At 38.8% G+C, this 24,930-nt stretch overlaps 4 protein-coding genes across 12 annotated transcripts in view; 3 read left to right on the top strand and 1 right to left on the bottom strand.

The window, feature by feature from the left end:
* The first annotated feature begins 242 nt into the window (after positions 1-242).
* LOC109860878 lies at positions 243-2,196 on the top strand. Its single transcript, XM_020440274.1, has 8 exons — positions 243-308; positions 382-487; positions 578-655; positions 871-1,099; positions 1,181-1,339; positions 1,477-1,576; positions 1,851-2,006; positions 2,140-2,196. Exons 1-8 carry the CDS (start codon positions 243-245, stop codon positions 2,194-2,196), a joined length of 951 nt encoding a protein of 316 aa, XP_020295863.1.
* Positions 2,197-3,247: 1,051 nt separating this feature from the next.
* On the top strand, positions 3,248-5,199 carry LOC109860884 (odorant receptor Or2-like). 2 transcript variants are annotated; one of them, XM_020440289.1, is made up of 6 exons: positions 3,248-3,293; positions 3,821-4,289; positions 4,436-4,535; positions 4,611-4,730; positions 4,806-4,961; positions 5,080-5,199. In XM_020440289.1, exons 2-6 carry the CDS (start codon positions 3,841-3,843, stop codon positions 5,134-5,136), a joined length of 882 nt encoding a protein of 293 aa, XP_020295878.1. In that variant the 5' UTR covers positions 3,248-3,293; positions 3,821-3,840; the 3' UTR covers positions 5,137-5,199. The 2 variants fall into 2 exon arrangements, with proteins under 2 accessions (XP_020295878.1, XP_020295877.1); XM_020440288.1 differs by having other exon boundaries at positions 3,254-3,635.
* A 694-nt stretch (positions 5,200-5,893) lies between these two features.
* LOC109860876 (odorant receptor Or2-like) lies at positions 5,894-8,112 on the top strand (the record flags this gene model as incomplete). The annotated part of the gene is made up of 6 exons (XM_020440273.1): positions 5,894-6,209; positions 6,431-6,899; positions 7,110-7,209; positions 7,305-7,421; positions 7,540-7,699; positions 7,817-8,112. Coding segments are annotated over 6 exons (1,212 nt in total), but the record flags the coding sequence as incomplete, so codon positions are not given.
* Positions 8,113-8,827: 715 nt separating this feature from the next.
* The window catches only part of LOC109860881 (M-phase inducer phosphatase-like), a 42,585-nt gene continuing 26,482 nt past the window's right edge, over positions 8,828-24,930 (bottom strand). For 5 of the 8 annotated variants that reach the window (XM_020440278.1, XM_020440279.1, XM_020440280.1 and 2 more), the window contains 2 exons: positions 14,129-14,285; positions 10,432-12,822 (listed from right to left, as the gene is read on the bottom strand). In XM_020440278.1, coding sequence (XP_020295867.1) covers positions 11,335-12,822; positions 14,129-14,285 — 1,645 coding nt within the window. In that variant the 3' untranslated portion in view covers positions 10,432-11,334. Of the gene's footprint in view, positions 8,918-9,007; positions 9,229-9,299; positions 9,642-10,431; positions 12,823-14,128; positions 14,286-15,303; positions 15,529-24,930 lie in introns of those variants that run through there. The other 3 variants (XR_002250895.1, XR_002250896.1, XM_020440283.1) reach the window with 3 other exon arrangements.

Here is a 24,930-nt window from a genome sequence, read left to right as displayed (position 1 = left end):
TTTACCTTGTTGCAAACACAAAAACGTATACTACCTGCACACACACACACACACACACAAATTATAATAGTCAGAACCCTCCGTTGCGCACGTTGACGATCAAACGCTTTTGAAACTTTTTTTTTCATTATGCACGCACTACATTCCCATCTCCATTTTTCCTCTCTTCTCTCGCTTTACATTAAAAGGTAACAAGACTTCATACTCGCGAGACAGCTCGCAGTTAACAAAGTGCGCTCGTTATGGAAGGTTCAAATAATTTCACGTATCAAAGTGCTTCTTGTTGCAAAGATAAAATTGCTAATAACGTAAGTATATTAACACGATGATAATGAGTACATAGATCAACGCAACGACTTAGTAGCAACATTTTTGCAACAGGCAGATTACGAGTGGGCAGTAAAATTAAATCGATATAGCTTAAATCTGATCGGGCTCTGGCCTACGTCTCGGCAAACTCAGCGAGATAACTTAATATGCAATTTACGTACACTTTTTACTTTCCTTTTAATAATGATAGTCATAACGATTCCCGCTATACATTCAATGATACGGATACGTTCGCATTTTTTAATAGTGATAGATAACATGCAGATTACTTTACCTATAATTTGGGCAGTTTTAAAACTTGTTATCTTTTGGTGGAAGAAACCAGGTAGATATGTAACTTATGTTACAATTTGTACAATTTGTATACTTGTAAGTTACGTGTTAGATTTATATGTGTCTGCAAATCGCACTATAAACAATAAAAGCAAGCGACGAAATAATAAACTCTATCAAAACTTCTTTTTACTCTTCATAACACTGTAATTTTATTATTTCTTTATAAAAATTTATAATTATTACAATTTTTCATGTGTCAAAAAGATGTCAAACTGCTGATAGATATAATCGCGTACGATTGGATGAAAACGAAAACGTCTCATGAGAGAATGATAATGATCTCGAGAGCACAAACTGCGCGAATAATTCTTATATGTGGATACAGCATGTTCGCGATGGGTTTGTTGGCCGTAAATGTTTTACCTATCTTCGGTTACTCAGTAAGATACGTAACAAATATCACCGATCCCGGCAGACTGTTGCCATTGCAGACGTATTACATTTTTGATACAACCAAAAGTCCGCAATACGAGCTAACATTCATTTCTCAAACCATCGCACTGATCTGTTGCAGTATACCCTATTCAAGCATAGACAATTTTCTCAGTCTCTCGATATTCCATATCTCCGGTCAGTTGGATATATTGGAAAACCAACTTGCAAATCTGAATAATAATACGAATTACGTTGTTATTCTAAAAAACTGTATAACAGATCATGTTCGTCTGCTTAGGTACATTGTTTATATCACTTAGCTTTTAATAAAGAATTAAAACAATGTTTACGTATATAATGTATATTTAGAAAATTTTTTTTTTTTAATTTTTTAAAATAAAAATCTCGAGTTTTTCTGTGAATGTTATATTGTAGAGCCATCACTATTATAGAAGATATATTTAATGTAATATTGTTCATGGTGTTCATATACTTCGGTATGATCTTCGTCATTCAAGGTGTTTATATGATGAGTGTAAGTAAAGCATCTATAAGAGGATCTTTTCCATATAATTTTATATAATGATCGTTCTTTGATCAAACTAGCTGCTGAAAGATGGATTTCATCTATCGGGTTCGCAAGTAATATATATTACAACCGTAGTTAGCACAATATTTGGTCATATGTGTGTTTATTGTGCCGTCGGCGAACTTTTGACAGCGCAGGTAAGACAGCCCGATACATATATAATAGTTATTGCATTAATATAATTTTACACAAAGTGTAATGTAATTTTATACGTGTTAAGTGCGGTCGAATTCATGATGCTGCATATTGCAATGAATGGTATAGTCTGCAATTTAAAGATATGCGAAATTTGATTCTTGTAATGGCAAAAACAAACAAGTCTCTCTATCTTACAGCCGGTAAAGTGTTTCCGTTAACAATGAGCACATTTTGCAATGTAAGTCCCTCCTCACCTCTAATTTTATCCGTTATTTTAACAGATATAATATATCTTTTTTTTTATATGCTTTATGTGTTATACATACTGGTTACTTTTTTTTAATAATACATACAGCCTGTTTTTCACACAGTTATTAAAAACATGCGCTGGTTACATCTCCGTATTGTTTACGACAAGAAATTTATAAACGGTTTAACAACAAACAAAATGTTTGTTTTCCATTGTTAAGTGCAGATGTTGTTTTGCTGCATCTTCAGATACGCTTCTCTTTTTAATCTTTGTGTAAGATGTTACTTTATTGAAATAAAACGATAATAAACGTTTTAAATTTTATATTCAATAAATTCTAGATACACTGAAAAAAAGAGAGATAATATTTATTGTCTGTGTCTAATCTGTCGATATGATATTTAATAATAAATCACAATATTACGTAAAACATATTGAAATAAGCTGATATAGTACTTATATAATATTGCACTATCATTTTATCTCACTTATAAAATGACAAAATACTACACGTAAATTGTCTCACTTTGAAAGGTTTACAATCTGTAAGACCGCACGCAACTGGTGCATCATCGATTACGGGTAAGTGCGTGAGAAATAAGAATGACTACATTTTGCAACGTAAGTTTTGCATTGTTACTTCAAGTTTTATTTATAAGTTTTTTATTTATGACTATAAGTTTTTAATCATTTTACTTCACGCATTACCAAAACGAAATTTGTGCTAAACATAAAAATTTGACTTCGTAATATAGCATCACATGTTATTATATCTGTATCGACCGTCTTTCTCACGACAACAATGATACGATATGACAAAACAAAAAAAAAGTCTGTACTCTCTTCCTTCAGTAGCATTCAAAATCGATATGTGTGCGTAAAAATTTAACGAGTGCGACACGCGATAAAAGAAAAGACACTTTATTCTTCTGATGTTGTGCCAGTTTTTTTTTTTTTTTTTTATCTTGTTGCAAACACAAAAACGTACAATAACGCACAACTACGTACTTGCACACACAAAAAAATTATCGTAGTCAGAAAGAACCCTCTGTTGCGCACGTTGACGATCACACGCTTTTGTAACTTTTTTTTTTATTATGCACGCACTACGTCCCTCTTTTATTTGCCCTCTCTTCTCTCACTTTACATTAAAAAGTAACGAGACTTCATACTCGCGAGACAGCTCGCAGTTCACAAAGTGCGCTCGTCATGGAAGGTTCAAATAATTCTGCGTATCAAAGTGGTTCTTGTTGCAAAGATAAAATTGCTATTAACGTAAGTGTATTAACACGATGATGGTGAGTAGACATCAACGCAACGACTTAGCAATGTTTTTGCAACAGGCAGATTATGAGTGGGCAGTAAAATTAAATCGATATAGCTTAAACCTCGTCGGACTCTGGCCTACGTCTCGGCAAACTCAGCGAGATAACTTAATATGCAATTTACGTACACTTTTTACTTTCCTTTTAATAATGATAGTCATAATGATTCCCGCTATACATTCGATAATACGAGTACGTTCGCACTTTTTCATAGTGATAGATAACATGCAGTTTACTTTACCCGTAACTAGTACCGTGTTAAAACTCGTTATCTTTTGGAGGAAGAAACCAGGTAGATATGTAACTTTTATTACGTACAATTTGTACAATTTTTTGTCTGCAAACCACAATCGCACCACACGTCAAAATTGATAAAAGCAAGAGACGAAGTAACAAAATGTCAAAATTTTTTTTTTGATTGTCAATAACACTTTAATTATTATTTGTTTATTATTCAATTTTTTTGTTTATATAAAGATGTCAAAGTACTAATAGATATGATCGCATACGATTGGATGAAGACGAAAACATGTCACGAGAGAATGATAATGATCTCGAGAGCGCAAACTGCGCGGATAATTCATATATGTGGCTACAGCATTTTGATGATGGCTCTATTTGCCACGGGTGTTTTGCCTATTTTCGGTTACTCAATGAGATACATAACAAATATTACCGATCCAGGTAGACCGTTGCCAATGCAGACGTATTACATTTTTGATACAATCAAGAGTCCGCGATATGAGCTAACATACATTTTTCAAACTATTGCTATGATCTGTTGCGGTATGCCTTACATAGGCGTAGACAATTTTCTCAGTCTTCTGATATTTCATATCTCCGGTCAGTTGGATATACTGGAAAATCGTCTTGCAAATCTGAACAATAATACAAATTATGTTGTTATTCTAAAAAACTGTATAATGGATCATGTTCGTCTACTTAGGTACATCGATACATTGTTTACATCACTAGCTTTTAATAAAGAATGAAAACACAGTGTGTTTATACATATATAACGTATATTTAGAAAAGTTTTTTTTAATCTTTTAAAAATAAAAAACTCGAGTGTCTGTAAATGTTATATTGCAGAGCCATCATTATTATAGAAAATATATTTAATATGATATTGTTCGTATTGTTCATATATTTTGGTATGGTCTTCGTCATCCAAGGTGTTTATATGATGAGTGTAAGTAAAGCATAGAAAAAAAATAGAATCTTTTTCACATAGTTTTATATAATAATCGTTCTTTGATCAAAGTAGCTGCTGGAAGATGGGTTTCATCTATCAGTTTCGCAAGTGATGTATATTATAACCATTGTTAGCAATATATTCGGTCATATGTGTATTTATTGCGCCGTCGGTGAATTTTTGACAGCGCAGGTAAGATCGTTTGATACACGTAACGGTTATTGCATTTGTATTACAAGGTGTAATATAATTTTAATACGTGTTAAGTGTGGTCGAATTCATGACGCTGCGTATTGCAATAAATGGTATACTCTGCAATTGAAAGATATGCGGAAATTGATTCTTCTAATGGCGAAAACGAACAAGCCTCTCTATCTTACAGCCGGTAAAGTGTTACCGTTGACACTGACCACATTTTGCAGCGTAAGTTATCTCCAATTTAACAGATATAATATATTATCTTTTATACGTCTCACGTGTTGTACATATATTTGTTGTTTTATTAATAATATATATATATAGTCTCTCTGTCTCCATATAGTTATTAAAAACATCCGCTGGATACATCTCCGTTTTGCTTACCGCCAAAAATTTATAAACCAACAAACGAAATGTTTGTTTTATATCGTGAATTGCGGATGTTGCTTTGCTGAATCTTCAAATACTCTCTCATCTTAATTAATTTTACTGTAAGACGTTACTTTATTGAATAATTATAAACGTTTTAAATTTATATTCAATAAATTCCAGATGCACTGAAGAAAGAGAGAGAAAGATAATATTTATTGTCTGTGTTTAATCTGTCAAGATACGATATGATACTATACAATAAAACCGTACATACGTAAAACATAGAAATAAGCTGATACACTACCTATATATACTATTGCACTATCATTTTATCTCACTTACGAGATGACGCGAAAACTATACTATACGTAAATTGTCTGTGTGTCACTGTGAAAGGTCTATAGCTTGTAAGACCGCACGCAATGTTGCATAATCGATTACGCATAAGTGCGTGAGAGCGTAACAGGTGGTGATACGAGTTGAAAACAGTTTTTAATCCCTGGTTATCGTGCACCTTGTTATAGCCTTGCGCACAATTTCTGAGAGACGGAATTTTTAAAACCCCTCTATGTATGGCACACACATTGTTCACGTCTCACGCTTTGACAAAGTTTCTTTTTCTTTTTTTTTTTTTTTACATTCGTGACACTCCCCGAATAAAAGTTTATCTCGTCTCGTGACAAGGAGAACACGTCAGTCTGTAGATCGCTTTCGACATGGAAGCTTCGAAGTGTTCGAATTTATATCAAGGTGCTTGTCAGAAAAAAAACACGTAATACGATTCAATCGGAATATCTCACGAGATTTATCGAAACATTTTGGAATTAGGAACAGATTTTGAGTGGGCGGTGCAATTGAATCGATATAGTCTAGAATTGATCGGACTTTGGCCCAAGTCGAAGCGAACCAGACGAGAGAAACTTTTGTGTAATTCACGCGCACTTATCACTTTCTTCGCGGCGATATCGATTCTAATTCCTATTGTGCATTCTCTGATAAAGATCCACTCGGACATTATACTGGTGATAGATAATCTGCAGTTCACTCTGCCAATCACCACTTCTGCGGTGAGAATCGTGATTTTCTGGTGGAAGAAAGAAGGTAGATACAATGTTTTTACACGCAAATGTGTCAGTAAGTCATTCGCAGTAAGTACGTTTGCGCGCGATCTAATTCAAACGCTTTACACATCGGTTATATAGTTATTGTTAATTATTATGCGATTATTGTAATTTCGTCTCTCGTTCTTTTTATATTTCTCTTTTCTTAATTACTTTATATACAACAATATAATTGTTTTATTATTTACATTTTTTTCGAAGCTATTACATCACTGACAGATATGATGGCGAACGATTGGAGGAAACCGAGAATATGGCGGGAACGAACGGCAATGATCGCGAGAGCGCAAACTGCGCGCGTAATTACCAAATGCGCGTATTGCATAATGATAGTTACTGTGATTTTCGGGATCGTTATGCCCGCTTACGGCATCTCGTTCAAATTCGATACAAACATCACCGATTCGAACAGACTGCTGCCGTTGCCAGGGTATTATATTTACGACGTAGCGAGAAGTCCGCAATACGAGTTGACGTACATCATGGAAGGTGTCTTTCTGTTTTTGTGTATCGTGGCCTACACCGCCATTGACAATTTTCTCAGTCTCATGGTGTTCCACATCTCCGGTCAATTGGACATTCTGAAGGATCGCGTCACACGTCTAGATCAGATCGCAAATTTTGCCGCCGCTCTGAAGGATTGCGTAATGGATCACACGCGATTACTCAGGTACAGACACGGGGATGTTTAATGTCTTTACTCATGAAGTTGGATATATCTTTCATTAAAAAAATTTTTTTCATTATTTATACATTATTTAAATAGTTTGTACGTCAAAGAACAATCTCCCTATATTTTTGTATTTTATATAAATATAAATACTCTATATATACACACACACAAATACATAAAAAATATATAAAAAAAATTATTTTATAGAGCTATTTCTATTATAGAAGACACATTCAATAAAATACTATTAATTTTGTTTCTATATTTCGGTATTCTCTTCGCTTGTTACGGAGCTTTAATGAGCAACGTAAGTTATTATTCAATTTCGTAAATAAATGTGTATAAATTTATTATATCTTTTTTCTTGGAAAATATTATATCTCTTTTTGATCAAATGTCCAGCTGTTTCAAAATGGAAATCATCTTTCATATTCCGGTTTGGCGTATCTGGTTATTGTTAGCAACGTATTCGGTCACATGTGCGTCTACTGTGCTGTAGGCGAAATTTTAACGGCGCAGGTAAATTTGTAATTTTCAAACTTTCCACATATAAAAAATGTATTTCTCTACAGAAATAATAAAATTATACGTGATGAATTTTTTGTTCATGTACAATATTCTTATATGGTTTTAAAAGTGCGGTAAAATCCATTACGCTGCGTATTATAATAAATGGTATAATCTGGATCCAAAACTTATGCGTAACGTGGTGCTGTTAATGGTCAGAAGCAAGAAGCCTTTTTATTTAAGCGCTGGAAAAGTATTTCCTTTGACGATGGCCACGTTTTGCAACGTAAGTCTTTTATCACTTTATCTATAAGTTACATGTTAATAACATGCTTTTTTTTACTACAATTTTATATCACATTTATATTTAACACACTGTTGTTTAATAAAATTTATCTTACAGCTAGTTAAAACATCAGCTGGATACATATCCGTTTTACTTACAACAAAAAGTTAACCGATAAAATATATTTACAGTGTGTTCAACTTTATTGTTAAAGCATACCTACCTGTTGCGAGATGTTTATAACGTCAGTTACAAATTTCTCTCTAAGAAACCATTTGTTGTTGTGTAGTACGAGTGTTTAAAATGTATCTTAACCGGAACGTGTTTTCCTTCGATTGTATTCTACTGTTGGTAATTATTTTAAAAAAAGATCAGAATTGTGAAAACAATTTCTGCCAGAATTCTATTCAATGTGAATTTTTATTTTAAAATTTTATTGACGTTATTGTGTGTGTAAAAGTTATTGCAGAAAGTTACTGTGTAAAAAATTAAGGTGTAAACTTTGCAAGTGCAGGTAAGTAAATATTTAAAACATATTTATATAACGCTTGGACAAACCAAATTAGTTAAATTCAATAATAATTATATATTTTCGTAATTATTATATAAGAATTACATTAGACTTTTTAAGTTTTCCAAACACAAAAAAATTACTCAAAATGATCTTTAGTGTAGAAAGATGTTTTTCATGTATATATGTAGCGCGTGAAAAATTATTTTTTATAAAAACTTGAGATAAAATAAAAAAAATCCAAGCATGTGTCATCAGTCATAGAGTTTTACATTGTCTCTTCTAGCTTGAACTGGGCGGACAAAATCTCTGGAATCATATTAACTTCATTTTCAACCTTTCCGTATGCGCACCAATCCTTGCAAAAATTGGTTTCGGCAATTTTGTATTGTTTCGCGTCGACAGAACTGGTGCAATCGTACTGCGAATCACCATGATCGTTCTTGTCTATAGACCAGTGCGACGCAATCTCCCTGAATGGTTGCAGGCAGTTCGCGCTCTGGCGTATATTTTCCATTTCCTCGTTACAGAGACGCTCGACCTCCGATAATTTTTGCTTGTAAGCGTCGACGAGAGCGCGTTTGTACGAAACGTAACGCTGCTCGGCTTGCCCGAAGGTGTATGGATTCTGATACTTGGCGAGATTCTTCTCGTATTCGAGTATCGAGAGTTCTCTGATACCTTTCTCCATCGAAATATCCTTAATGGTACCTTTATCAGGTACGATATTTTAATAATGTTTATACGTTAATTTTAAAAAGTGATTACAAATTATTACAAGCGATTGCATTGGTCAATCACCGTGTATTAAATCGGTCGAAAGCGGCGATTCGATGGCGTAAGCGGCGGCCGCGGCTCGCGCAGCTTCGGCCGCTTCTTCAAACACGAGCGCATCGCTTCTTTCGCGCAAGAGCTGGAACTCCTCTCTCTCTTTTCGCCAAAGAGCCATCTCTCTGTTGAGTTCCTCCCGAAGACTCGTCATCTCCGCCCAGAGTCTCTGAGCGCGTTCGCAAAGAACAGATCTGTCAAATAAAATTGATAGCAAATACAAGGACTGTAGCGTGAAAAATGTATAGCAAACAAACGACATTACGCGTATTCCTTTCCGCAACTGACGGATGTTTCTTGATTCGTCAGAAGTGGAGACTGATCGTCCGTTTGGTCGATTTCGCTCGACAATATCTCGGACACGTCGTCTTCGTCCGATGTCTCATTCGCGAGCTCATTTTTCCGATCGACTGCTGCTTGCATGCCATCTCCGTTCGTGCAATTTTCCGAAAATTTGCGTACTTCGCAATTAGGCGACTTTTGTGGCGTGTTACTCGCGATGACGGTCAGTTCCGGCGAAGAAACGCGCTCGTTATCCATCGCAAATTCTCGTCCCGAATTCAATCGAGAAACATTTCTCGACGAGAGAAAGTTTACGTTTGCTGATCTTGGAAAAAAAAACCATAATTGATTTCTCGAGAAATATAAATCGCGCTTCTATTTTGTTTTCGAGAAATGCGCGCACGTTACATCTTACTCTTTTTTTTTTTTCATGACATAAAGATTTGGATTGCAAGAGAAGAAAAAACGTACGTAATGTGTGAAAATCTGAAAATTAAAAATAAAACTGGGATTCACAGAGAAGGACAATTACAGGGAAGGAAAGTTGACATATACATCAAAGTGTGACAGATACGAACAGAAGAAAGGACACACACGTGTAAGACACAAAGTTTGCCGAAACTTTAAAAAAGGAACATTACTTTTATTGCGTGGCGTAATAATATATTTATCTATGTAACGTAAAAATAATTTTTACAATTTAACAACAAAGAATTTGCACATTATGATATTTTCGTCTTATTGTATCATTTCTCTCTCTTTCTCTCTCCTTCATTTCTGCTTAATAATATGTGACTACTTAAAAAAAAAAAAACGTAGTATTTACAGATTAACCCTTAAAAATTTGCGTAGATAGACGATTTGAAGTTTTTGGGAGAAGAAACAGACGCTTTTAATTCAACGCTTAATTCTTATAAAAAACAAAAATTTTTACAAAATTGTTTTTCACACATACGCGCACGAGACTAGCTCATTTTGTATTTCTTTAGAAGAAAAAAATCAAAGGAGAATTATCTACGAGATAGTAGTAGTAAATCGACGCCAGTATTTAAGGATTAATCTTAATAATACAATTGACAATATGAATAATACGAAATGTTTTTCTTTTTTTTTTTGTACGAATTGCAACGACAAGTTGATAATACTTGAGGCTATTCACAGCGTCGACCGTAAAGCTATTTGCTAAAAAAAAAAAAAAAAAAGAAAAAAAAAAAGAAAAAAAATTAGAATTAACAAAGCAGTGCCGAGAAACAGATCGACGTGGCTGAGCTGATCAAAAATCTCGGGATATCATTTATATCTATATACACAAAGTGATAGCCGTCCGAGGCTTGATAAACATTATTTTAAAGAACAATTTATAAATGTTGTCGATTCGCAAGATTACGATCTGCTTGTTTCTCGGATCGACAAACAGAAATATTGCAATGTTCAATTGTTCATTGTATACTTAATTACCGAATTTGGCCTGAATTTTACGAGGATCTGCCTGATTTGTAAATTTTTATGTACAAAAACTTCGATCTCGATGTGATACATAAACAGGCCGCGGTGTGAGATGTCATCATTAATAGCCTACCGTTGTCACAATTAAGATTGGCAGTGATATAAGTATGGCAGTATGATATATATGCAGATAGATTGTAATCGATCTTCTCTCTTTCTCTCAGCGATCTATCTTAAACTATTTAAGCGCGCCTTGTATAATATTTTTTTTTTTTTTTTTCTAATAAGATCGATTAAAATCTAAAATCTAAAATTTACATCATGTACAAAGTGCTCGTGGAGTAATTTCCCCGAGTCAGTCAATTTTTTTTTTTTTTTTTTCTAACGATGTTTGCACCTCATCAACGCGCATAGCGCGCGCACCTTTTACATACCAATTGTACGATCATACTACTGCAAAAAAACGTTCAACGTTAAACAACTCAGCGCACTTTAGCGACTAGACGAATGATAAAATGTTTAAACTTTACTTGTTAAATCGAACACAGATTAAGTACGGACAAGCGTCCGCTTTAAAAGCCTAAACGCTTGAGATTCGGTCGTGTCGGCAGACTCGCTTTCGACTTCTGCTCTCCCATCCAGCTCTTGCTCTTGTAGATACCGCGGAAGAACTTGAACTCGTCCGCGTGTTCCGGATCCTTCATAGATTTGTAATCCTGCGGCGAGCAGAACTCTTTCTGCTCGTTGTAGAACTTTTTGTAACCACCGTGTAACAAGTAGATCTCGGGATAGTGCAGAGCGGGATAATGATCCTTATTCCGCTCGCGGTCGAGTCTACGCAGGACCCTCGACAAATTTGGTCCGCGTTCACGCGAGAACTCACAGTGGAACACCAGGATGTTGCGTTTGTCGGTATCGTCCAAGATTTGGGGAACGACTGCGGTTATGGGATCGAGAAGCTTCTCGGTGATTAGCTCCGTGTTGTAGAGATTTAACGCGCCCTCGATGTGTCCGCCTTGATACTCGTATGGATATCGGCAATCGATGATCTGATAGGAAGCGATGCGATCGCCGAATTCGCCGCGCAACAGCGCCGCCAACGTGCTAGGCGAGATGATCTTCAGGTCCGGATGATGGCCGATGATAATCGGCAACACACACGGTTTGCTGAAGTCGCCGGTGAGATCGGAATCGGTGGCACTGCGATGAACCGCGCGCTTAATCGCGTGCGCTTCCGTCTCGGACAGACTTCGCTGCAACGGGATCTTCGTGCGCGCTAGTATCCTCGTGTTCGAAGATTTGGGAGTGGTATCGCAGAAGCTGTTGCATTTGCGCGATCTCTTCTTGTATATCGACGCGTCGTCCTTCGGCGACTCGTTTGATCGTTTGCTAGATCTGCTGTTAGCCGGCGAATGGAAATAATAATCCAAATGTTCCGCGGGAGACTTTCGCAATCTGTACTGCCTTACTCGCGTCGAGCAATCCGTCGAGGGCGAGCGAAACAGACAGGTGCGAATTCGTGACAACGACGGCGACGACGACGACAACGACGATTCTGACGGCGACGGCGATATAGAGATCTCCTTCTGTTTGCAATTATCGAATCTCTCTCTCATGTAATTCGTCACCCACGGTTTGCCTTCGGTAAGAGATCGAGAGAATTGAGGCGACATCGAGACGTCGTCGAAATCGTTTGCTGACGTCTCGGGCGCGACAATGTTGCCGGACAGCAACTTGGAGATGTCACTAGGCAACTGCGTCTCGTAGTCCATGGTGTCTATGTCGACGAGCTCGCTAAGTAGCCCGTCGTCCATGCTCTCGTATCCCGATGACAGACTACGCAGAAAGGTCGATCCCACGCTGCTTCTCTGCCCGGTCATGGTTTGAGAGGTGACTGAAAGCGGGGACCGAATCATCGGACTGTACTGCGGATTCAGTGTGCGTCGCGACGCTGGAGTACCGACAACCACGGCGGCGTGAAATTGATGCTGCTTCTCCTGCCTGTTGCAGATCACGTCGCAGTTCTCCAGAGGATAGCGTACATTGTTATTGCAGCAAATCTAAAAAGGAGCGATCACATGCAACGATTACATGATAGCGGGTGGTAATAAAAAACCTAAAAAAAAAGACAAAATAGACAAAATAAAAAGATCTCCACGTTTTAATTTACTTAATAAAACAATTTTATTTTTTGTGCCCGATATAAAATAAAACAATGAAAATATTTAAAAAAATATGTATCTTAAGTAGAAAAATGAAGAATGTTCGGCTCGAACGACTCGCAATCAAATCAAAATCGTATTAATGACTCGTGTCGTTATTGAGACGTTTCCGGTATGATCGGTATCAGTCGCAACCGGAAACAAAGGTGGATCGGGAAAATGAGCGAAAGCGCAACATAATCGTCGGAAGCGAAACAACTAGAAAAAGGAGGACAAAACACAAGCAGGTATCCGCGCCGATTTGGTAAGCGCAAGGTGTCGCATATATGAAGAAATCAAAGACCGACGCGGGATAAGGTAAGAAACTACGTGTATATTTTTTCCGCTTGATCGACTGGTCGATATAATCGTCGTCATTAAAATCAATGTTCTTGCACGTGACAAAAAGCAGCTGCACGTGCACGTTTTCCGCACACGAGACGAGAGTTTGTTTCTTCGACTTTTTCTAATCGCGGGGAAACGACTGAATTATTTATCACGAAATGCGTGATACATCCGGAATTGAATATGCATGGAATCGTGTATATAGAAATTCTCTCGTTCGAATATTACACATAGAACGTTCAAGAACATAAATTTCGAAGCTAGGCGTATTGTCATTGTTGATACAAATCTTATACTATCGGAATTTAAAGCAAGCTTTTTAATCAATTTTTCGTCGTTAAATAACTTTTATATATTGCAAGAGAAGGCGTGAGAAGCATTCATGTTAAAATTTGAAAATTCTCAATAAAGTATGTATAAAGTCTCGTACAAAAAAAAAAAAACAAAAAACATTGTTAAAATGGGGTTTAAAATAAACTTACCTACATGTTTCGTATAAAAAAAAATACATGGATATGTGTTGAAATCGATTTATTTCAATGTTGTTAAATACATTAAAATATCACACTTGTATATTGAAATTGTTATCAACACACACATAGAACACAGAGACGTAGAAAAAGAAGAGAGTGAGTGAAAAAGAGAAAATTTTTTATCTACGTAAAGCTTAGATTCTACAATATAGTTGTATGTAATAAATTGTTAAGGTAAATAAATTATATACTATAAGATTTCTCAGTCAATTATTTGCCATCAAAAGTCGAATGTCGGCGATTTTACCAGCAGAAGTACAACATAAGTCTGAGAAGCACTTTCTTACCTTCTGCGGAGTAGATTTGTACAAGTTGGTGGCGCCGCCATTCTCCTTTTCGTGTTCTTCAATTCTAAAACCATCGTGTTTATTTGGACTAATTACACGGTAATTCTCGTCGACTAATAGAGGATAAGTCGTGCCCGTTTTTGCGATATGTGAAAACCTGAAAAAAAAAAAGACAAACGAACGAGACGAATTTAGATAAATTCACTCAGAGACAAGGTAATTGATTTTTTTTTTTATCTCTCGCGCGTTGTTTCATATATAGAGAAAAAAATACACTTATAACATAACCTCACAAAAAAGTTATAATATAACCTCAAAAGTTCGCTAATACTTCCGGTGTGTTAGAAACAGGAAGACATAGGCCGCTAGTAGACTTCTGGGTGAGTATATAGTTTATTTATTTTTTTCTTTTTTTTTGGACGAATTTGCACCTGACTGAGAATTATTTGATCTTTAATAACGATCTGGAAGAGATTGTCTTGCAAAAATCGCGGTATCAGATTGAACTTGTCAATTTTAGTGAGATAATTTATTTTTAATTGGACGATAATTAATTTTTTCTACTAGAGATTACGCAAGTTTACGTCATTTTTTATCATTCTTATTCTAACAATTAAAAGATTGAATACGCAAACGAAAATTTGGCGCGAAAGTTGTTGGCGTCACGCGACGATTCGCATGCGGCCGGCAAGATCGAAGAAGTGTTGCCGCTTGTGTTTTAGCGCGGAAACACGCGTCACGTCGATTCACTTTATTTTTTAATGAAATATGTAATCAAGAAATCTCGTTGGGAAACACACATTTCTATAATTTCTCGATTATAAGCATGTTTTATTCGAGTCACTTTAATGGAATTCTCTGCAATATTCTCTACAAACAGTTCAGATCACTCTATTAACATTTGTAATATTTTTTCGAGTAGTTCGAGTAACAACTACTGCAACATTTATTTTCAATATCGTGTGTCACAAGTTGTTTTACAACAGTCACATAAAGCGTACAATAAAAATAAAAATTCGACGAATATAATAATACAATAAATCGCCTGACGAGAAATAATTCGCGCGAATAATTAGAAAACATCGATCGAGATACGCCACGATATATCGCGAGAAACACTGCACTGTATAAAAAGCACTGTACGTGTATCTAACCAGCAGATGATATTTTTATACCTTATATGCATAAATTTTGTAAAATTTCCGCTATTGCTAGATGTGTCCATCACAACTTTCGACATTTCGATGTCGTCGTGCAAGATGTTCATGTTCTTGCCGAATCTTGACGAAATTTATTATTTTTACAAACTATACGGTCCGACTCCGAAAAACGATTTGTCGCGTTTTCTCCTATTTTTTGTTCTCTTTATTCTCTCTCCTCCAAACCTTACGGAACGAACGCGAAAGTCGGACTGTCCGTTCCGCTAGCATGAGCGGTGCTTTTTATACGAGGACGTAGCACGAAGTGGGGGGACGGTGGCTACCAATGGCGAATCGTAAAAGGGCGCTTCGAAGGGCCTGAGAGAGGTGAAGGAAAGTGGGGTATCCTCTTAGGGCGACCGACCACTGTGGGGGGGCCGCGCGCATGCATGACATTTGAATTTCCGTGCGCGCAAGTGCACATATGTGCACGTGTGTTGTACGTTGGGATTCGATCCTCGTTGATCGCGCGCCCTCAATTCACATCTCGTCCTTTTTTCTTCTCGTGCGAAAGGGCGCCGACTCCGGGAGTCTCTCTTTCGATATCGGGCTTGTTCCCGTCTCTTAAGCAATCATCGAACGAAAAATTAACCGGAGAAGATAGCAATTCTAAAATCTCTCTTATAATTGATTTTGTCTTATCGCTTATAACTCTGTTTGTAATTACGCTGGACTACATCTCATAGTTTGCAAATTAATAACGAAGTACGATTCACACACACACACACACATGCGCACGTGCACGTGTCTGTACACAGTACAATATTTCTTAAAAGCTTAGTTGTACACGCACGTATATGACTTAACAAAACTATGGACCGACAAGTAAAATCGACCGTTTTTCTGATGATGATGTTTTTCTATATTACGTTCGCTAACCCTGGACGGTAAGAGAAACATCAGACAAAGTAAAGGCAAATATTCAAAAAGATAAACGAGAAAGGATCCTGTCTCAGAGGATATTGTAACTTTACTTCTTTGTCGAAGTTTGCTGATGGTTCGCTATTGAAGTTTTAAAATTTCACACGATTTATAGTTGTAATGGAACAATTTCTGCTGGGATTTTCCAACTTCCTTTTTTGTATAGATTTTCCAACTTCCTTTTTTATGGTCCTTATTTGATCGCACTCACCTTCGTTTTCTTCTTTGGCAAGAATTTTCACACGGCAAGTGCAATCGCAGATCGCGTTCAGTATCGTCCCTAATTAAAAAAAAAGAGAGAGACTCGAGAGTTTTCCTCGAGAGAAACGAAGAAGGATTTTGTGCCACGGCTTTTCTCTTCTTGACGTTGTGAAAAAAGAGGAATTTCCATTCAACTTGTAGATTCCTGCATGGATTTTCTGGATGATCTATTTCCAAGTAAAAATAACAGTCGATAGAAATACGAAAGAAACAACGAGAATAAGTAATACAAATTCCGAAGGAGAGCCGCAAACCGAATCGTTTCTCGATTCGCGTAATTGCGTCCCGCCTCGGATCCCCCCGAAGTCGATATAGCGCCAGCGGATCCAACGTACTTATTGACTTATATCCCTGGGACACAGAGAATCAGCTGTCGTTTGACTTCATCGTACCCCTAACGTGAATTCCTTTGAGGTAAACGTGAAGGGTGGTTTCTTCGCACGTACGATTGTTCCAGTCGCCAAAAGAAGGAGCGAACGAGAAGGAGGGAGAATTAGACTCTTACTCCTACAATGCGTCGTCGGCTCGAGCCGTCGGCGAAGGGAAATGCACCCCCTCCGATGCGGTCCACGGTGATGGACACGGGGATATGGTAGTGCGGAGCGCGACGTCATGCATTGCGCAAGATTCGCCAAAATGCACGAGGAACCGTACATGTCGGCGCAACATGGGGGTAACTCAGCTGCTTTCTGCCGTGAAACCAGCGAATCGGGGGTCGCAGACCCCCTTGCGGACAGCTGCTAGATCGTACACCTTCGACGTTTTCGCTCCCTCTACATGTGTGCCTCTCTCCCAGTCGTTACGCCGTCGCGGGTACTCACCCTTCGCGCAATTTATTGCACAGAACCCGCGCGTGGAGTAACAGCTTTTTAGCAATCGCTTTCTTGCGTATTGATATCGACATCTGTATATTTATATATATATACATATGTACATATATATTGGAGTGTGTGTATGTGTATACATACACACACACACAAAATAAATTCTCGATGATAATCTCTTAGATCAATATCCTTAAGTTTTAAATGCGTTTATCGCTACGTCGTTATTCTAATGAACTTTTCGTGTATTCAAGTAATTCCAATAAATAATAATTAAGGTTAATTAAATAATAATTAAAAGTATATTAATAATCTTAATTGCTAATTTAATCTAACAGGACTCCTTCATTTCTACACTTTTCACTTCTGAATAAATATTTTCATCGAATTATGTAAATTTTTAAGAATTAAAAAAACAGCCAAGAGCAATCAAGAGGCTGAGTATCGTATCTTCCGCGATGCTATCCCTTCGTTCTTATCACCAGCTGGAGCTCTCGAGGAGAGCAATCGATTTCTCTTTCCGGACTATTGACCCGCGTAACTCGTCGGGAAGGAATGCGCCCCGAGATATCCGGCATACATCTCTCATTTCTCACACGAGAAGGGGAAGGAGAGAGACATTTGACGCGTCAATATGTGCGTGCGACCGTGCGAATACACGTGGGGGTCGTGGTGGCGAAGTACCGGCCAATATCGACTGGTCGCGCGAGACGAGGCGGCGGCGGGCAATGCTTGCCCATCGACTTTGATTTTTCTGTGAGAAAGAGTGCAGATGGCCGTATCTATTGTGAGGGTTGGCGCGTGCCAAGGGTGGTACCCCGGTGGTACCGCACGAGACACGCGGTCTCTGTCTCTCTTTACCCTCGGTCTCTCTCTTCACGTATTTCCTCTCCCCCTCCGCTGCTAAGTGCGCGGACCGTCGTCGCGTTCTTTCGCGCAACGCACACACGCACGCACGCACGCACGCACGCACGCACGCACGCACGCACGCACGCACGTGTATTGTAAAGCTCCGCGCACCATCGTCGACAGGTAGGCGCTGCGGTGCGCGCGTCCTGTGGATCATGGGGTAGTACATGTGCACCGCGTTGCTTCCGATCGATGCACGGCCCGCCGTCGGTAGGAAGCCACTTTTACGTAATACCTGTCACGAGGTTCTCAAACAGATTTTGAAATATTTAAAAACATCTACGAACCGTATAAAAAAAAAAAAAAAAAAAAGAATGAGAGGATCTTGCCTTCGCTTGGTCGTAAATTTGTTTCCGCGCTGAGAACACAAATGTACACGTACATCGATAATAATATATTTGAAGTTTTATGACACTTCTTTTTTTTTTGAACACTTTTTCGCACGCTCTCTCTCTCTCTCTCTCGTTTTCTTTCGTTTGTGGAATGTCGTTCGAAACGACTCGAAACATGAGAATGAACTCAGGTCGTTTTTGTATTTGGTTAGATCAATGAATGTTAAATATCGAAGTTAATTCGATATTGACAAACTTGCCGGGAAAGTTTTGTTCCGCAAACGGTTAACAACACGCGGCCGAAGAACCGCTGCCGAATGATGACCCGGTAACAGTAAGTTACAGACGTCGGGGAACCGACGTCTTTGCAGCTTCCTAAACGGGATCATCATCTGTTTCTTCCGTACGTGTCTCACCCCCCGGCAGATTACACTATTCTTCTGACGTACACGCAGCCGCTGCATCGCAGATGTAACGCATAAGTAAGCAGAATTCGCATTTACGCACCGTATATACGCACCGGAGCGAGACGGAGCGAGAGATGGGGAAGAGACATTCGAGAGGAGGAAAAAATTTCAACCCCTAGCGGGAAGAGAAAGAGAGAGAGAGAGAACAGTAAGACACAGATAGAAACGAAGAAAAAAGAAAAGAGAGAGGTTACCCCACTTCTCTCCTGAAAGAGGTCTTCAAGTAAATTTTCGATAGATGTCCGTAATTGATCGAAGCTAATCGTTGCGCCGTCAGATCAATACAGGGGAGAACGTTCTCCCGTTAAAGGTTGATGCGCGTCTCGCCATTCTCCTTCCCACACCAATTTCTCAAACAGATATTAATTGAGAAAACACATTATTTATTTTTTTTATCGCTTCAAAATTTTCTACTGTATAATTTTTCTACAACTTACTCGCGCGCGTTACAAATATACTAAATTTATATATATATTCTTTTTGAAGTGCGACTTTGCCAGTCCGAGGATTAGAAAAGAGAGAGAAAGAGAGAAGTATAAAAGCCGCGCCGACACAAGAATAACTACAATGTTCAAGCGATTCTCAAAGAAACACGTCTAGAACGAGCGAAACTGTCGGTCGAATTTGCAACACAATCGCTCTTCCGTCGAATGCGGGGTTGCATACTACTGTGTAATATTTTTTTTTTTTCGACAACGATCGGATGAAAAACTTGTTTTCTACAATAATTCTAAGAATGAATAGTGTAACTTTAATCATCTGTCTCTCCGCAGTGCGAATGTTCCGCGCGAGGTCTCAGTCGGCATCAGCATTAGTCGAGCTTCGCTCGAAATAACTCGAATTTTTGAATCTCCGGTCTTTTTGAAGATATTGCACATGCAACTTCGTGTCCGAATGGCAACCGGGATATTTACGAGCGACAACTCGTCGTGTGTCGATGTGGTTCCTCGCGGAACGCCCGGCTTTGAAATAATCTGATTGCCTATTGTTCGTTGCGCGTGGTAAAACGCATGCGAGCGCACATGTGTTTACAATATGTACGTGCACTGCGACGCGCCGTCCGTCTACGAAACACCCGTTCGACAAACCACGCGAACAAATAGATAAAATATATTCAGTTAAAACTCTCTTCGAGTATAAAAAGTCACATTGGTGACTACTTCGCGATTTTTTGTTCGAAAATTTGCGCGATTTATCTCAGACAAAGGTCCAAGTCGCGCTTTCTGCGTCAATCCGGCACAATGAAAGGAAGAAGACTAATTAACTAATGCAAAACGCGCGGGACACCGCATAGCCGATATACAACACACAACATCCAATTCGACGATATCATTTCACCCACGCGCAAAGAATTTGCCCATTGAAAAAGTTATTTTTCAAGAGATCCCTCGAACACGATTCTGTTCATCTCAAACCCCCGGATCGTCGTCTTCTCTGAACCATACGCATCTTCAACCTGACCTTCCCCACACAATGGGCAAGGTAAAATACTTGCACGGATTTTTTCCGCGGATGTCGAGTTCCATCGAAGATATATTGAACCTCAGACACCAGCTGGCTCTCCGACACCATTAAACGCCATTTACCTTTTCGGATTTCTTAGGAAATTCCAGCGACTTAAGTGAAACCTGTTTGTCAATGCAATTTTCCAAATGTTGTACTATTTTAGACTGACAGTTTGTAACAAAAAAAAACAGAAAACTATTGTTAAAACGACCGTAGATATATTTTTTGACACAAATAAATAAATACATTGATACAAATTTTTTGAATAAAAATTACACGTCGCACTCTTTACGTACCGAGTAACGGAACGGCCGCGGGAACGGCCAGATGTTCATTACATCGATGATAAGCCGGTGAACTTCGGTGAATCATTACCATTCACACACGCTGACACGGTGATGGTTCACGCTCAGAGTTTATTGATTAACTACGAAACTCGGTCCTGTACAACAGCTGCACCCGTATATGTTCGCTGTCATGCCAGCAAACGCCAAAAGAATACCGGCTCTTGTGCTCAGAAAGGGAGAGAAACAAAGTTCATGGGGGCGTACATAGACACAGAATGGGGTACCCAAGTACCCGAGAGAATGGACGCGTTCGATGGTCGGTCCGATCGATCGAACGCGCGTTTGAGTTTGCGCATCGAACCGCCACCGATAACGCGATAACGGCGAACGCGCGCGTTTACCACGAAGAGTTACTGCAATATTTACCGTATATATATTTTTTATATAAATTTCAAATACGTACACGCGGTGGGAACGAAAGTGTTTATCGAACGAAACGAAGCCGGATAAACAAGTATAAGAATCTGAAACCGATTTTGTTACGTCAGTCAACTGATACGCGCGCGTTAGAACTGTGTGTTAATAATACGCACTATTACGTGATATGTGATCTGAAGTTATATATTAGATAAGCGAATACGTATACACATACATACACGTGTACGATAATATTTCTTTTAACCGAACGCGGCAAGCGAAAAGCCGCTCTCGAATTATGAATGACGATGCATGAATCAAGAAGACCCGCCGTAGGAGGGTCTCTCCGTAAACGTAAACGCGAGCGGAGGTGTAACGAAGCGCGGGAAAAAAATTGAAGAAGTTAAAAGACGTGAACTGAGTCTACTTGTTCCGCCTCGAGACGGAAAAAGAAGACGACTCACGCGGAGAATCGAAACATTGTCCAACCACATTCCGACGTTCGCGAAGATCTTTAGCCGAACAGAAATAAGCTTTCGCGTTTCTTCTCTTTCGTTTTGTTGTCGACTTAAGTTCGAGAGATAAGGAATTATCGAGAAACAGTAAAGCGTAATGCAAAATCGCGTCAGAAATTGTACAAGAAATTGAAGAACTAGATAAGATGCGATTGAAAATTAAATTGGGTCCTTCTCATTAAAAAGCTCGTCCCTTTGAGAGATTTCCGAAGCGGATCCCCCCTTGCCCCAATAAAGTCTTTTGATTTCGCGGCTGGGCATCGCTGTCGCGTTGTTCGTTCCCATGGTATGTAAAAGTTCACGTCCTCTCCTCTTCCTTCTCTTCCTCTTCTTCCTCCTCCGCCCCCACCAACACCACCATCACCACCACAGTCACGGAGGGGGATTTAAATCTCAACGGTCGCGTCGGTAGTGAGCGATGGTGGGGCGTGAACGACGTGGTAGACTCCGCGGTCTCTTTTCGCTCCCGCGGTGGCGAGGGTGTGCGGAGAGGAAACAAGAAGCAAAAGAAAGAAGGAGTAGACCCGGGGAGTAATCCCAAGGAAAGGGGGAGAGGGAGGGAAAAGAGGGAATACACGCGGAGGGCAAACCGAAGGGAGCGCCGAAGGGAAGTGGAAACCGCGAGAACGAAGGGAAAGGGAAGAAAGAGAGAGATCTCCGTGTTTGTAAACAGAGAAGCGTGACGTGAGTTTCGCGTGAAATGACCTTCGCGGAATTTCGCGATGCGCGTATTACAATATTCGTGCAAAGAATATTAAATCACAAATTCATCCGATTCTAATGTCTTGATGATCGACAAAGAAATTCTGGTCAGAAAATCTGGAGTTATCGGAAAGAAAATAGTATTCGGCTTGCTGTTGTTCTTCAAATTTACAGATTGATGAATTGGATGAAAACACACGATTTATAGTTTCTGGACTAAAATCCGTTAACCGTTATCTGCACCAGAGAAGTAGCAGTATCCGTGTGGAACGGGTTAAATGTGTGACTCTTTCCTCTCTCCGTAAAATTCAAAATGCCGTCGTACCTAGAAGCGGACGGATCACGAATTCCCGTCAGTCGATTTCCGGCTCTGTCTATTAGCATCTTTTCCTTTTCTTTTTTTTTTTTTTTTTATTGGTGTGGAACCCGTCAGTGTCGTCGAGAAGACGACAGAGCACCACACACACCTTCATTCCTTCGTTCTTCTCTTTGATGTGTACGTAATTGAAGCAGTTTTTCGCATACGTGATAACGTTTGTTTCTTCAATGCTGACTACGAGATACAATTTCGTGCATTTCATTCGCATTTCGAAATAAATGTCAATCGAAACGATAAAGAGCGATTTTTCTTCTTCAACTCGACATTGTCGTCCAAAAATGTTTTTTTTCCCCGATTTCTTTGGGCTATCCGTTCTCGGCGGATACGATTTTACTCGGTGTAAAACCATTCTTTCTTCTCTCGTAGACGATCCTACACGTCTTCCGTTTCTCTCGCCCTCCCGCCGCGTTGTACAGCATTGCTTCTCTGTCCATTCCTCTTCATTCTCCTCTCCTCTCTCTCTCTCTCTCTCCTTCTCTTTCTCCGTTCTCCGTGGGTCTCTCCTCGCCTCCCGGAGAAGAGTTATCTTTTTCTCCTTTTCTATCCAACCGCCGACGTTTCAACCGCCATCGACATCGGGGTCGACGCCGTCGATGACGACGCTCCTAAAGCAAAACTCCCTCGTTCTCTTCCGTCCTTTGCCCGCCGCATAATCCCGCATCCACTACCTCCTTCGGACTCTCCGTCTCCTTGCCCTTGGACCGAGAGAGGATACGATACCGTATCCTCGCATAGCAACACCGGATCGTTAACAAATCGCGACCGTGACGGTAAATACGCGCGTAACCGCCGGCCCTTCCTCGAGATTCCTGCTTCGTTATCTTTCACCTCCTCTGGCTTCGCAAGTTGCAGTTTTCCGCAACATCAAATTCTGTCATTGCTAAAATATGTACGTATACATGACCGTAAGATTTGATTGACGCAAAAATTTTGCTGTTCAAATTGCAATCCGCTATTTTGCGATCTTAACGTCTCGCTGTGGACGCGTTTCTTCAACACGTATCGCTTGATTGCACCACAAATTTCCGGTCCATGCCCGCAACGAGACTTACACACTACTGAAATTCCATATGTCGGTTTGCTTTATCGAGATACTTGCAACGGATCGTGTTATACTTTCAGGGTCGCACAAACACCCGGAGAAATCGATTACAGGCATATCTGCCGGAAATACTGGATTGAGATCAACTGAAAATACGCACCGTTAACTGAACCGTTTGATAAGTCAAAATAAAATTGAAAAAACGCAACGAGAATATGATTAAAAAATACATATAAAAAATTGTGTGGTAAAATAAAAAGTATTTTTCTACATATCGAGAATTTATAATCGTTGATTTTTGCATTCCACTTCGACTGTCTTTAAATTGTATTTTTATGCTAAGTCACGAAAGTTTTTTTCGTATATTGCGCAAAGATTTGAACACGTCGTATTTGCACAGAAATTATTGTTTTAATTTAGATTCAATTTTATTTTAATACAAATATAAGAATAAGGAAGGTGATCTCAGGTTCAATTAGAAAATTCAAGAGAAATAAAACGGCTGTGTTGTGAACTGCCGTTTGTAGATGTATTGCTAATTGAAATTCGAATTAATTGATTTCCACATCCAGATGTTTTGACTTTATTTTAAGTCATCTTCAGTGGATGCTGAATTTAAATTGTCAGTCCAGATCAAAATATGGTCCTTGCGATAAAAAAATACTCTTCCAACATCAATTTGACTCTCTTTAGTTTTATTTTAATGATATCAACTTGACATTAATTTATTATTTATTTTTTATGATGACGTAAACTGACGTAGAGTCAAAACATCTGGAAATCAATTATAATTCGAATTTCAATTAAAAATACATTCTGCCGGTTCATTTTTCATCTTGCAATTTCATTTTTTTCTAATCACAAGAATATTTTCCGGCTTGTCACAAAAATTACACGGACGCCGAAAGAGCGTTAACCCGCGGGATTTGCTTCCTTTTCTTACAAATTATCGCTCATTTCGCTTACAAAGTGTTTCGAGAGAAAGGCGCGAAAAAACCGGATGGTCGACCACGGTGTTACATGCACTTCAAAAAAGAGTCT

This window comes from Pseudomyrmex gracilis, unplaced genomic scaffold (assembly GCF_002006095.1).
Source record: "Pseudomyrmex gracilis isolate BER0280 unplaced genomic scaffold, ASM200609v1 scaffold_498, whole genome shotgun sequence".
In the NCBI taxonomy this organism is placed as follows: Eukaryota; Metazoa; Arthropoda; class Insecta; order Hymenoptera; family Formicidae; genus Pseudomyrmex; species Pseudomyrmex gracilis.
The sequence above is the reverse complement of the archived record's forward strand: the minus strand, read 5'-3'. Positions and strand labels throughout refer to the sequence as shown.